Source organism: Oncorhynchus mykiss, chromosome 10 (genome assembly GCF_057628025.1).
Source record: "Oncorhynchus mykiss isolate SJ-2025 chromosome 10, ASM5762802v1, whole genome shotgun sequence".
NCBI lineage: Eukaryota > Metazoa > Chordata > Actinopteri > Salmoniformes > Salmonidae > Oncorhynchus > Oncorhynchus mykiss.
Window position 1 is genome coordinate 66,506,967 of NC_143031.1, and position 14,605 is coordinate 66,521,571.

Below are 14,605 nucleotides of genomic sequence, written 5' to 3' on the forward strand. Positions count from 1 at the left end.
GTGGATGATATCAGAAATGTCAAAACTAAATAGACCCATATTGGTCTGGCAAGTGTCAGATGTGCGTGTGAAACACGCTGGCCACGATGGTCAGTCATTTGTCGAATGTGTTTTGTCAATGGAAAGTGTGTGAGTAGGGAGGGAGAGAGAGAGAGAGAGAGAGAGAGAGAGAGAGAGAGAGTCAGAATCAGAATCATGTGGCGTGTGTGCCAGCCTCACCATGTGCTTCGAGTTATAGCGACAGACAGTGTCTCCGGTTTTGATCCTTTTCACTTTCCTCCCCCTAAATGATCATCTTCGTTGACAGATCCAAGGGCGATTGAAGTGCTACGTTCTAAAGTATTACTATGTGGAGTGGAAGGAAGCTCAAGAAGAGGTGAATGCAGCTCTAATCTAAAGTGAAGGGTCTTACCAATGCTAACCAATGTTTACTAGGCTACCAAATATATTCTTCTTACTTTTTTTCCATTGCTTTCCATTGTCTTCCCGAGAGTCCTCTCTCTTTGATGGTTGTTTGTCTAAACTCAGCCAATCAGCATCCCTCTTATCTTTAAGGGGGCAGAAATGTTTCATGTCATCAGACCCAATTGGCTTATTCACTCTCACTCTAAGATAGATGTGCTGAAAACCCTTAAAACAGCACTATCAGTCCAGCCCTGTCACATTTCATCCAACAACCAAAACAACATCAAATGCTACATAGCTTAGTGTCGTTTGGGCCAGGTTAATGAATGTCGATGAAGTGAGGAATTCCCTCTCCAGCTACTGGCACCCAAATGGCACCCTATTCCCTATATAGTGCACTACTTTTGACCAGGGCCCATATGGCTCTGGTCAACAGCCTCTGTCTGTCGGTTTCCTCCTCTTCTAATACTGTTTTCCCCTTACAGATGTCTGGTAGCCAATAAAACCTGCCCAAAGAACCACAGCTGGAGCAACCGCTTGTGCAGATGTATGGCGGTGCAACGTGACACCCCTCCCCCGCCCCAGATACAACACTCGGGTGAGTAGGCCCTCGTACTGATGCTGATACTGCACTTGTTGCACAACTGAATTACCGCTTATTAGACTGAATTACCACTTATTAGACTGAATCACCGCTTATTAGACTGAATTAGCTACCGCTTATTAGACTGAATTACAGCTTATTAGACTGAACTACAGCTAATTAGACTGAATTACCACTTATTAGAGTGAATTACCGCTTATTAGACTGGATTATCGTTTTTCGACTGAATTAGCTACCGCTTATTAAGCTGAATTACCATTTATTAGATTAAATTAACACATATTAGACTGAATTGCTGCTTATTAGACTGAATTAGCTACTGCTTATTAGACTTAATTACCTGTTAATAGACTGAATTACAGTTTATTAGTCTGAAATACAGCTTATTAGACTGAATGAGCTACTGGTTATTAGACTGAATTAACTACCACTTATTAGACTGAAATACCGCTTATCAGACTGAATTAGCCACTGCTTATCAGACTGAATTAGCCACTGCTTATCAGGCTGAATTAGCTACTGCGTATTAGACTGAATTACCGCTCATTAGACTGAATTACCGCTTATCAGACTGAATTAGGTACTGCGTAGTAGACTGAATTACCTCTTATTAGACTGAATTACCGCTTATCAGACTAAATTAGCTACTGCTTATTAGACTGAATTACCGTTTATCAGACTGAAATAGCTACTGCGTATTAGACTGAATTACCTCTTATTAGACTGAATTAGCTACTGCTTATTAGACTGAATTACCGTTTATCAGACTGAAATAGCTACTGCTTATGAGACTGAATTACCTCTTATTAGACTGAATTACCTCTTATTAGACTGAATTAGTTACTGCTTATTAGGCTGAATTACCGTTTATCAGACTGAATTAGCTACTGCTTATGAGACTGAATTACCGTTTATCAGACTGAAATAGCTACTGCTTATTAGACTGAATTACCTCTTATTAGACTGAATTAGCTACTGCTTATTAGACTGAATTACCGTTTATCAGACTGAATTAGCTACTACGTATTAGACTGAATTACCTCTTATTAGACTGAATTAGCTACTGCTTATTAGGCTGAATTACCATTTATCAGACTGAATTAGCTATTGCGTATTAGACTGAATTACCTCTTATCAGACGGAATTAGCTACTGCTTATTAGGCTGAATTACAGTTTATTAGACTGAATTACCGCTTATCAGACTGAATTAGCTACTGCGTATAAGACTGAATTACCGCTTATTAGACTGAATTAGCTACTGGTTATTAGGCTGAATTACTGCTTATTAGACTGAATTACCTCTTAATGTGGTGAATTATGTTTCTCTTTGAGTTCAATATTACTAAGATAGGCTGTTCTGAGGGTGTCCTAGTTGTGGTATGGATTGAAATGTGGAGTCAAGAGAATGTGTTGTGCACGATTTAACTGTCTTTTAATGTTCTCTTACAAGACTGTGACAGAGTGAAGCGATGATGCTAGAGTATCATAAAGAAACTAAAACGGACACAGAGAAGGACAATGTGCTCTTGGTTTTCTACAACAGCCCTCAAAATCCTCACAGAGACACAGACCAGCACTTGAGTCTCTTCAACAACTCACCAACAAGAGAACAACTCATTCCACTCCACTCAATGTGACGCGAGAACGTACCCGTGATCCCCATACACTATTTACAACCCAAGTCCACTTTTTCTCTAAGGCAGATGTTGAAAGCACCCAGTGAGTTGTCACTATGAAAACACAACATGGCAGTTGTTTTTCAGTAGACGTGGCTACGCAGTAGAGAGAACAAATGAGAGACAGAAGAATTCAAAAAGAATCCCAGAGCACTGGATTCCATGGCTTCGTCCCAAATGCAACCCTATTCCCTTTATAGTGCACTACTTTTGACCAGGACCCATAGTGGACTATGTAGGGAATAGGGTGCCCTTTGGGACGAAACCCATGGCTCGCGCCTCTCTACCCCAGCCACAAAATGTTTATGAAGCACTGAAAGCAGGAAGCCAATCAAACAACTCTGTTGTTGCATGAAAGTTAATCTCTCTTAACAGACCTTGGCTTCAAAGTTTACTTACTCATATTAAAAAGCGTCTGGGTAAATTGGGAACATCGAGCCATCAAGATTTGGTTTAATGGGGGGGGATCACCCTTTTTCATCAGCTGATATTGACTTTATGATCAAAGCACAGCTTTATCATGCAGTTGCCAGATTAAAGGTGTTGGTCATCTGTAGGTTTATTGTCCAGTCATACAATGACATTTACTGGCTGACAATTCATTGAATTTCTCATTGATTATCATTCAACCCCATTGCCATGTTCTACAATTTGATGGAACCCAAAGAAACATTTAGCTAGGCCTATATCTTCCACATTACAGACGACTAATTCAACGGGAGGACTCGATAGCAATAGTCATATGAGAGCAGCAGAGCTGATTTGGGTTTCCTCTTCACACTAATCAACTTTGACAGGCCCAATCAGAGGTAGATCAAGAAGCTTAGAGGTGCGTGCTCTGCTCTACTCCGCTCACAGGGACAGTTTATCCCAAATGGCCACATTTGAGACGCAACCATGGAATAGAATGCCTCCGCTATGCAGTCAGAGGCTCCCCAGGTCAGTATGAAACACCAACTGAAGTCTTCAGAGGAACAGACACCAAAACCTTAGAGCTGGACAGTTATAGCGCCTGTTTAATATACAGTTGGGGTCATTACTCCTATAGGGGATTAGGACTTTGATTTAAGGGAGACAGATACGTCATTGTGCCGTGGTTAATGTCCGTCCGGATTTAACCATCATCTAGAGTGCGGTATCATTCACAGAGGGAGGTGAGGTAGCTAGACCTGGGTTTTTTTTTTGACATTGGTTCGACTGCATCAGGGTTGTCACTAATGACTAATAGAGGGCTCTCGCTCCTATTTCTCTGCGGTCACATCCTCTTGCATGAAGAGAGTGAGTGATTGAGTGAGAGTGAGAGAAAATGAGAGTGAGAGTAAGGTAGAGCGAGAGAAAGAAAGAGAAGAGAAGAGAGAGCGTGTGTGAAGAGGTAATGAACGTTTATTAATTTTTTTCTACCACGTCTCAAGGTTTGTGGTGATCTCATAAGTCACATAAGTAATGGTAGTTATGGGTGACTCCCTCTGCAAATCAACCAGAGTTTGGATGTCAGCTAGATCCTTACTCCCGCCTGTCTCTCTGTCTTATCTCTTCAGATAAGCAGAACATTGGCTTATAATGATCTCTACCCAAGACAGAGGAGCTGGAGATCCGTGAGAGACCTTTCTAGCTCCATTAACTACAGTACACTACCTCCCTGACGATGACCAAAATCACAGAGACACCGTCGACACATCGTTAATTGCGGTCGACGTCAGCGGGCACAGTGTCAATCTTCTGTGAAAAACTGTTAAAAGAAAAAAGTTGACTTGGATGCCACTGAAAATGTGGTGATTATTTTCAGATTGCGCAGTTGTTGGACCGTTCCAAATCAAGCCAAACTTGATGAATGATTTACTGTAAATGCAACTCAATAATTGACAACTGACATTGATTCATGATTCATGATAAACCACAGTGCAACATTATGCATATTCAAGCATACCCCATAAGGGATACTTGACCAATTTTCGGATGTGTTATTGAATAGCATCAATCACTAAAGGCTCATGAATTATGAATTGATAGTTTGTTCAAAGTGGAAATGTATTTTTCTCTTTGTCTGAAGCACCACAACAGCCCCATATGCAAGCAAACAGTCCATTAATGTGTTAGGGTTGGAAAACCTCGCTGTGGTAAACATCTCCACGCGTTGCCATCGCAATCTGGGTCTGTTCATCAGCAAACACATAAACACAGAAACGACAGGAATTTAGTTCCTGACTGCAGCCAAATCTCTCTCTCTCTCTATCTGGAAGATATCCCATTTGTTTATTCGCCCGTGTTGTAAAGAAAACATCTGTTTGCTCCACTGGGGGTAAAATATATTGTGAGGAATTTAGGGCAGGAATGCTCATTCTATTCAATCTATCTCCAATAGTTTGCTGCTGTGATGTCAAACAACCTCTCTAGCTTTCAAGTCTGCAGAATACTGGTATGTTCTTCATATGTACAGATACAGGATCTAAATTTGACCAGTTTCTCACAGCAGGAAAATAATCCTGCAGCAACAGCAAATATAGAGGTTGATACATTTTTAGTTAGGGCAAATTAAGTCGGACATTTTTAAGTGGGAATTACAAACTTTAGAAGCTTTTAAAACCTTGAATACATTACGAGTTTGCATTTCCTGCTGTACAGGGAATTTCCTGCAACAAGAGGGTGATCAAATTAAGATCCTACATCTGTAAGCTCTTGAGAAAAGTGTTCCATACCATCCGATCCAGGGGGTTACAACATCAACGTCTCCACACAGACGACTAGCCGAAAATAGAACATTTCACAATCTGTTAACAAGTGCTGACAACTCACAAATGATAGCAACCAGGGATATAAAACACATCTGTCTTTAGAACACCTGCATGTGTTCAGATCAGATCACATCCTGCCTCTTCCTGGGTTGGGGTCAATTCCATTCCGATTCAGGAAGCGCCTCCTGAATTGACTGAATGGAAATATAACTGACCTCAACCCTGGTCTCTCAATAAGAATATGGTGAACTGACATGGAAATGCTAAATGTGTGTAATGTGAATGTTTTTATGCTTTTAATGTATGTTTTTATGTCTGTTTTTATCCTTTCAATGCCAAGAGTGCCAAAGCCAATTTTCAATTTTGTGCAAACCTAATGGGCAATAAAGTTTTGTAATGTACACTGAACAAAAATATAAGTGCAACATGTCCCATGTTTCATGAGCTGAAATAAAAGATCCCAAAAATGTTCCATAATATTATGCATAAAAAGCTTATTTCTCTCACATTTCTTTGCACAAATTTGTTTATTTTCATGTTAGTGAGTATTTCTCCTTTGCCAAGATAATCCATCCACTTGACAGGTGTGGCATGTCAACAAGCTGTAGAAGGTCACTCTAAAATGTGCAGTTTTGTCACACAACACAATGCCACAGATGTCTCAGGTTCTGACTGCAGGAATGTAAACTAGAGCTGTTGCCAGATAATTGAATGTTCATTTCTCTACAATAAGCCACCTCCAATGTTGTTTTAGAGAATTTGGCAGTACATCCAACCGACCTCACAACCGCAGACCACGTGTATGAGGTCGTTGCTCATGTCAACGTTGTGAACAGAGTGCCCTATGGCATTGGGGCACTCTGTTGGGTTATGGTATGGGCAGGCATAAGCTACGGACAACAAACGCAATTGCATTTTATCAATGGCAATTTGAATGCACAGAGATACCGTGATGATATCCTGAGGCCCATTGTCATTCCATTCATCCACCGCCATCACCTCATGTTTCAGCCTGATCTGTACACAATTCCTGGAAGCTGAAAATGTGCCTACTCACCGGACATGTCACCCATTGAGCTTGTTTGAGATGCTGTGGATCGACGTGTACGACAGCGTGTTCCAGTTCCCGCCGAATTACCAGCAACTTCTCACAGCCATTGGAGAGGAATGGGACAACATTCCACAGGCCACAATCAACAGCCTGATCAACTCTATGCGAAGGAGATGGTTTGTGCTGCATGAGGCAAACGGTGGTCACACCAGATACTGACTGGTTTTCTGATCCACACCAGATACTGACTGGTTTTCTGATCCACACCCCTACCTTTTTTTTTAAAGGTCTGTGACCAACAGTCATGTGAAATCCATAGATTAGGACCTAATGAATTTATTTCAGTTGACTAATTTCCTATGAACAGTAACTCAGTAAAATCTTTGAAATGGTTGCATGTTGTGTTTATATTTTTGTTCAGTATAATTCCAATCTAATCTCCTCCTCTGTATCTCTCTAGACTCGTTTGAAATGGATGTCTGCGGGTCAGATAAGGAGTTGGACGAGGAGACGTGTCAGTGTGTTTGCAGGCGACAGCTCCGGGCCTCGGGCGCATGCGGACCCCACCGCTACCTGGATAAGAACACGTGCCAGTGTGTGTGTAAGACGCTCCCATCGTCCTGTGGGCCACACCAGCTTTTCAATAAAGACACGTGCCAGTGTGTGTGTAAGAAGCTCCCATCGTCCTGTAGGCCGCACCAGCTTTTCAATAAAGACACGTGCCAGTGCTCCTGCGCCAGGACGTGCCCCAAGCACCAGCCGCTCAACCGCACCAAATGTGCCTGCGAGTGCAACGAGTCACCCAACAGGTGCTTCCTGAAAGGCAAAAGGTTCCACCAGGCCACCTGCAGGTAAATACAGCTTGATGATGATGATGATGATGATGATGGTGATGGTGAGGATGGATGAGAAGGATTGTTGAAAAGGAGGAGGAGGACAACATGGAGAAAGGTAAAGAATGGAGGATAGGGATGATGATGACATTCCAAATTGCTACCGGGACAGCCTTTTCAGGTCTTTTCAGAGCATATTTCCATAGCAGACCATATACATTAGCATAGTCATTGGTAATTCAGGTAGCCAGTCAAGACGAAGGACTGAAGGGGGGGATGAACATCTCCTCCGTTGAGCAATGTGGAAAGAAGAGACTAAGTGACTTAGAGGAGAGTGTGGTTTGGAGCGTTCCTGACTTATTAATGGCATTCCAGTTCCAGTTGATCCCAGTACTCTACTGGAGACGAGACTAGGGCATAGGGCTCTTGGCCAAAGAAGTGCACTAAATAGGGAACAGGGTGCCATTTGGGACGCAGCCTAGGTAGAAGTCCTGTTAGATCCATGCCGCGAAGCCACAAGGCTGTACCACAGCTGTGTTTGCCAAACCCTAAAATGACATGGCCTGTGTAAGACTAACCCTCTCCAGCTGGTGTGTAGCAGAGCCATGCTTCCAGACTCTGGGTAACGAAGAGAATGTATGCGGCCGCACATCCAGAGCTGTGGCGTGTTCTATCACTGACGCCAACAAAGCTAGAATGACGGGCTCAAATAGAACGTGAAGAGTTATTATGTCAGCAAACCACTGGAATATATGAATTATGTTAACTGATGACTACAATTGAGGACTCAAAAACATGTCTATTTGCACACAGGGAAACTCATATGAACTGCTATACTATATAGACTACATTGCCAAAAGTATGTGGACGCCCCTTCAAATTTGTGGATTCGGCTATCTCAGCCACACTCGTTGCTGGCATGTGTATAAAATTGAACACACAGCCATGTAATCTCCACAGACAAACATTGTCAGTAGAATGGCCCGTACTTAAGAGCTCAGTGACTTTCAACGTGGCACCGTCATAGGATGCCACCTTTCCAACAAGTCAGTTCGTCAAATTTCTGCCCCGGTTAATTGTAAGTGCTGTTATTGTGCAATGGAAACATCTAGAAGCAAAGTGGTAGGCCACATAAGCTCACAGAACAGGACCGTCAAGTGGTGAAGCGTGTACCGAGTAAAAATCCTCTGTCCCTGGTTGCAACCCTCACTACCGAGTTCAAAACTGCCTCTGGAAGCAATGTCAGCACACAAACTGTTCGTCGGGAGCTTCATGAAATGTGTTTCAATGGCCGAGCAGCTGCACACAAGGCTAAGATCACCATGCCAGGCGTCGGCTGGAGTGGTGTAAGACTCGCCGCCTATGGAGGAGTGGAAACATGTTCTCTGGAGTCATGAATCACACTTCATCATCTGGCAGTCCTACGGATGAATCTGGGTTTGGTGGATTCCAGGAAAAGGCTACCTGTCCGAATGAATAGTGCCACCTGTAAAGTTTGGTGGAGGAGGAATAATGGTCTGGGGCTGTATTTCATGGTTTGGGCTAGGCCCCTTAGTTTCAGTGAAGGGAAATCTTAACGCTACAGCATACAATGACTTTCTAGACAATTCTGTGCCTCACACTTTGTGGCAACAGTTTTGGGAAGGCCCTTTCCTGTTTCAGCATGACAATGCCCCAGTGCGGCCTCCCGGGTGGCGCAGTGGTTAAGGGCGCTGCAGCGCCAGCTGTGCCATCAGAGACTCTGGGTTCGCGCCCAGGCTCTGTCGTAACCGGCCGCAACCAGGAGGTCCGTGTGGTGACGCACAATTGGCATAGCGTTGTCCGGGTTAGGGAGGGCTTGGCCGGTAGGGATGTCCTTGTCTCATTGTGCCACAGCGACTCCTGTGGTGGGCCGGGCGCAGTGCACGCTAACCAAGGTTGCCAGGTGCACGGTGTTTCCTCCGACACATTGGTGCGGCTGGCTTCCGGGTTGGATGCGCACTGTGTTAAGAAGCAGTGCGGCTAGGTTGGGTTGTGTATTGGAGGACGCATGACTTTCAACCTTCGTCTCTCCCGAGCCCGTACGGGAGTTGTAGCAATGAGACAAGATAGTAGCTAAAACAATTGGATACCATGAAATTGGGGAGAAAAAGGGGTAAAAAAAAAAGAATAAAATACAATTTTAAAAAGACAATGCCCCAGTGCACAAAGTGAGGTCAATACAGAAATGGTTTGTCGAGATCAGTGTGGAAGAACTTGACTGGCCTACACAGAGCCCTGACCTCAACCCCATCAAAGACCTTTTGGAAGAATTGGAACGACGACTGCGAACCAGGCTTAACCAGGCCCGACCTCACTAATGCTCTTGTGGCTGAATGGAAGCAAGTCCACGCAATGTTCCAACATCTAATGGAAAGCCTTCCCAGAAGAGTGGAGGCTGTTATAGCAGCAAAGGGGGGACCAACTCCATATGAATGCCCGTGACTTTGGAATGAGATGTTCGACGAGCAAGTGTCCACATACCTTTAGTGTATATATGTTGGTGACATGAGATCGCATGACTGGTAGTCATACATGTTCATTTTCCAGATGCCCTCACACACAAATTGGACATAAATCATTTTAATTTCAAAGCTGACAACTGCTTTATTTTTAGAAGTCTGCAAGGAGAGAAGTCCTGTGAACACAAATCCGCCCAGGGTTGTAAATGAACTTGCAGTCCTGCACATTACACTGCGATAAAAACACTGGAATAAGGGCTGCCCAGTGATCTCACTCAGGTTACGCTGCCAGTTCTGCTCCTGTGGTCTTAAACCAGTGCCAGTTAGTCAATATGAGCCCTCGTTAAGGGCTTGGTGTTCATTGGTTACAGTACAACATATTTCACTGGCAAATAAAAGGTTTCACTGCCTCACTGCTGTAAGTTAACTGCTAGTTCCCCCTGCCTGAAGGAACAACCCACAACCCACTTCGGTGACCCCTTGTAAAACCACGTTAATATGATTTATGACTATCCATCTGCAGTAAGGATCCAATGTCGGGAACACGGCCGATAGAAGAGAATCTGTTTTCGTTGATTCCTGTTTTTAAAAGGTTAATTTCCCAAAGAAAATGTGTGTTATTGATTTCGACCCCAACTGAGGGAGTTTTTGTCAGACACCTGAGGGACTTCCTTATATCCATGCCATACCATTGACATATACTGAGTCAGAGGTTGTACCTAATAGGACAAATATTAAAAGACAGAGTATGCCAGAATTGAGTAATAAAAATGTGTCTTTATACATATTGTTAAAACTCCTGCACATTACATGATTTAAAGGGAAATTTAAAAAAATGCAACTTCATATTCATCCTCTCCAGTACCACCCCAACCTTAACATGTCTGAAAATGGCGCATTTCTGTGTTTTGTAGTAAAATATATAGAGGGACGTAAGTGTTTTCAATGACATCTTCGGTGTGCATCATGTGATTTTAACCAACTATGAGCATTGCCTACTATTTGCCTACTAATTGTCTACTAATAGTCATCTAATTGGACGATGATGTCATTGGAAACACATCTTCCTTTTTTTACTACAAAACATAGAAACACAACATTTTCCCATAGGTTGGGGAATTGATGTTGATGTTGGGGTGGTGCTGGAGATGATGAATTGTTTTAAAATGTCCCTTTAACATGAATGGTCTTTGTCTTCCCCTACTGTAGTTGCTACGGACCACCTTGTGACGTGCGGAGGAATCGGCGCTGTGCATCAGGTTTTTACTTCAGTGAGGAGGTCTGCCGGTGCGTACCAACATACTGGAGAAGACAGGATTAACTTTGAGTTCACATTATGCAGCTGACCTGCTAACCGATTATAACGATTAGAATCTATTATGCTAGCCGCAATCGTGTGGAGAAGTACCTAGCCTGGACCTAGGTCGGGAAATGGTTGAAAGGACACCGAGTTTGTGGGCTACTTTGGAATTATAAAGTGGCACTTGGGACATATTATGGACATATTGATGTGAACCCCAAATATCATGAGAGGATCTAATGAAAAGACTGAAGGATGGGGAGCAATTTTGTATTTGTTTGTTATTCGTATGTCAGATATTGATGATATAATTTATTGCCACTAAATGTTTGCCACCTCGTTGCCTATTGCCATTTCAATCTTTCCAAGAAAATACACTGTGATCAATATGTGTGTATCATGTGATGCCTCTTTAAAATTAAAGTTGTATATTGTTAACTTATTTCTAATCTAGTTTATCATATTGAATTGGAGTTACTGATTGTAAATAACTATTGTACACACGTATCTTACAATTATGATCTTATGGCAGGCTATATTTACGCAACAAAAAAACGTCATTTAAATTTCCATTATGAATTAACGCAAAATAGCATGTCATTTCTGAACTGCCATCCACAGCATACACATGTATGTTAGATACTTGACAATATACTATATGTCACTTTTATCTTTGGTCAAACCACCTCACCAGCAACACTAACATTGGACTCTCAGTTCTAGGATCATGATGATAGGGCCACAAGTTTTCCCAGGTTTGGCCCATTTTATGACATGATGAGGATATCCTATGAATGTATGTCACCAGTAGGAGACCTCCAAGGAAGGGATACCGTGAACTAATACATGTATCCTGCCTTGTCAATGAATGAATACTACTACTATAGAAAACCCTAATCAGCCAAATGGACAAGGATATCCAATCTACAGTACAGCAGTATGAAGACCAGTATGAGAATGCTCCTAATCGTCTGACCAAAACTCATTGGACAAGTGAATTAATGTTTCAAAGTCTACCATGAAAGAGACAACGGTCTAAGGACAATTGGTTACTAAGATGTTTCTAAGGTGCTCACGCCGTATGGGTTTAAACAAGAGCAGGTCGAGTTCTTGTTATAGTGTTGAAGTATGTCATGGTCATTTTCTACGTCAACTGTATATGTATTGTTCCTATGTTTTTCTACTGGAAAATAAATCACCAATTTCGCAAGACGCACAGCTATTCTGAGTTCAGTGTTTGGACTGATGTAACTGACTGTTGAAAGATTATGTGGAAGCAAATTGTTCCTTTTTACTTGTCCTGTCTTTTGTCTTGTGTGTAGAGAAACTAGAAATGGACGCAGAAAAGCGTTTGGGCGGAAGGGCAATGAAAGAAGGCAAGATAGATGGACTGTGGGTTTTGGCTTATTTCAACTGGAGAGTTGGAACGCTTTAATCTTGACATGGATATGCAAGCTAGCCACCGGGTTGGTATGTGAAAGACCACAGATGGCACTTAATAAATGTGTATTTATGAGCTTTGGAACTGGCCTGGGTCCACCTGATATTCACGCACACTTTTCGTCTGAGCACTGTAAATATAGTAAATCATTTGCTGCTCTTGTCCCACGCCAATGTTTCAGTGTTAGTGTGACGTGTATGTTTTTTTGTTGCTGTGCGTCTGTGCCTGTGTGTGTGTGTGTGTGTGTGTGTGTGTGTGTGTGTGTGTGTGTGTGTGTGTATGCCATATTCCTGGACATTCCCATTTTGGGCCTGCCTCAACTACTAAAGGTACCGCTAATTACATTATAAAGTATTTCAAAGTGCATAGCCCCCGAATAATGCCATACATTCATAGTTCCATTGGGAGGGGAGGGGTGAGAGGTAGAAAGGGGCTTATTGCTGGTCTCCCCAGTTAAACAGAGCTTCACCTCTTTCTTATTTACACACCAGGTGGGCCCTTGTCCTCTTGAACCCCCAACCCTCACCCCTTAATCATTGTTCACTTCACCAGTGTAAAACATCTGGAGCACTTTACCTCCATTACCTCCAACTATTCACTCTCTGTTACACTTTATCCAGACTCTTTATCTTCCACCCAGACTCTTTATCAACCACTCAGACTCTTTATCTTCCATCCAGACTCTTTATCTTCCACCCAGACTCTTTATCTTCCATCCAGACTCTTTATCTTCCACCCAGACTCTTTATCTTCCAGCCAGACTCTTTATCTTCCACCCAGACTCTTTATCTTCCATCCAGACTCTTTATCTTCCACCCAGACTCTTTATCTTCCATCCAGACTCTTTATCTTCCACCCAGACTCTTTATCTTCCACCCAGACTCTTTGTCTTCCACCCAGACTTTATCTTTATCCATACTCTTTATCTTCCACCCAGACTCTTTATCTTCCAGCCAGGCTTTATCTTTATCCAGACTTGTTATCTTCCATCCAGACTCATTATCTTTATCCAGACTTGTTATCTTCCATCCAGACTCTTTATCTTTATCCAGACCCTTTATCTTCCACCCAGACTCTTTATCTTCCATCCAGACTCTTTATCTTCCACCCAGACTTTATCTTTATCCAGACTCTTTATCTTCCACCCAGACTCTTTATCTTTATCCAGACTCTTTATCTTCCAGCCAGACTCTTTATCTTTATCCAGACTCTTTATCTTCCAGCCAGACTCTTTATCTTCCACCCAGACTTTATCTTTATCCAGACTCTTTATCTTCCATCCAGACTCTTTATCTTCCAGCCAGACTCTTTATCTTCCATCCAGACTCTTTATCTTTATCCAGACCCTTTATCTTCCACCCAGACTCTTTATCTTCCATCCAGACTCTTTATCTTCCACCCAGACTTTATCTTTATCCAGACTCTTTATCTTCCACCCAGACTCTTTATCTTTATCCAGACTCTTTATCTTCCAGCCAGATTCTTTATCTTTATCCAGACTCTTTATCTTCCAGCCAGACTCTTTATCTTCCACCCAGACTCTTTATCTTTATCCAGACTCTTTATCTTTATCCAGACTCTTTATCTTCCAGCCAGACTCTTTATCTTCCACCCAGACTTTATCTTTATCCAGACTCTTTATCTTCCATCCAGACTCTTTATCTTCCAGCCAGACTCTTTATCTTCCATCCAGACTCATTATCTTTATCCAGACTCTATCTTCCACCCAGACTCTTTATCTTCCACCCAGACTTTATCTTTATCCAGACTCTTTATCTTCCATCCAGACTCTTTATCTTCCAGCCAGACTCTTTATCTTCCATCCAGACTCATTATCTTTATCCAGACTCTTTATCTTCCATCCAGACTCTTTATCTTCCAGCCAGACTCTTTATCTTCCATCCAGACTCTTTATCTTTATCCAGACTCTTTATCTTCCAGCCAGACTCTTTATCTTCCATCCAGACTCTTTATCTTCCACCCAGACTTTATCTTTATCCAGACTTTTTTATCTTTATCCAGACTTTTTATCTTCCAGCCAGACTCTTTGTCTTCCAGCCAGACTCTTTATCTTCCACCCAG

General features: G+C 42.4%; 1 protein-coding gene across 3 annotated transcripts in view; it reads left to right on the forward strand.

Annotated features, from left to right (window-relative positions):
* LOC110534482 (vascular endothelial growth factor C) overlaps positions 1-12,292 on the forward strand; it is a 50,218-nt gene extending 37,926 nt beyond the window's left edge. Inside the window, exons 5-7 of one of the 3 annotated variants that reach the window (XM_021619353.3) lie at positions 891-1,003; positions 6,930-7,320; positions 10,992-12,292. In XM_021619353.3, coding sequence (XP_021475028.3) covers positions 891-1,003; positions 6,930-7,320; positions 10,992-11,103 — 616 coding nt within the window. In that variant the 3' untranslated portion in view covers positions 11,104-12,292. Of the gene's footprint in view, positions 1-890; positions 1,004-2,460; positions 5,911-6,929; positions 7,321-10,991 lie in introns of those variants that run through there. The other 2 variants (XM_090187585.1, XM_090187586.1) reach the window with 2 other exon arrangements.
* The last annotated feature ends 2,313 nt before the right edge of the window (positions 12,293-14,605 follow it).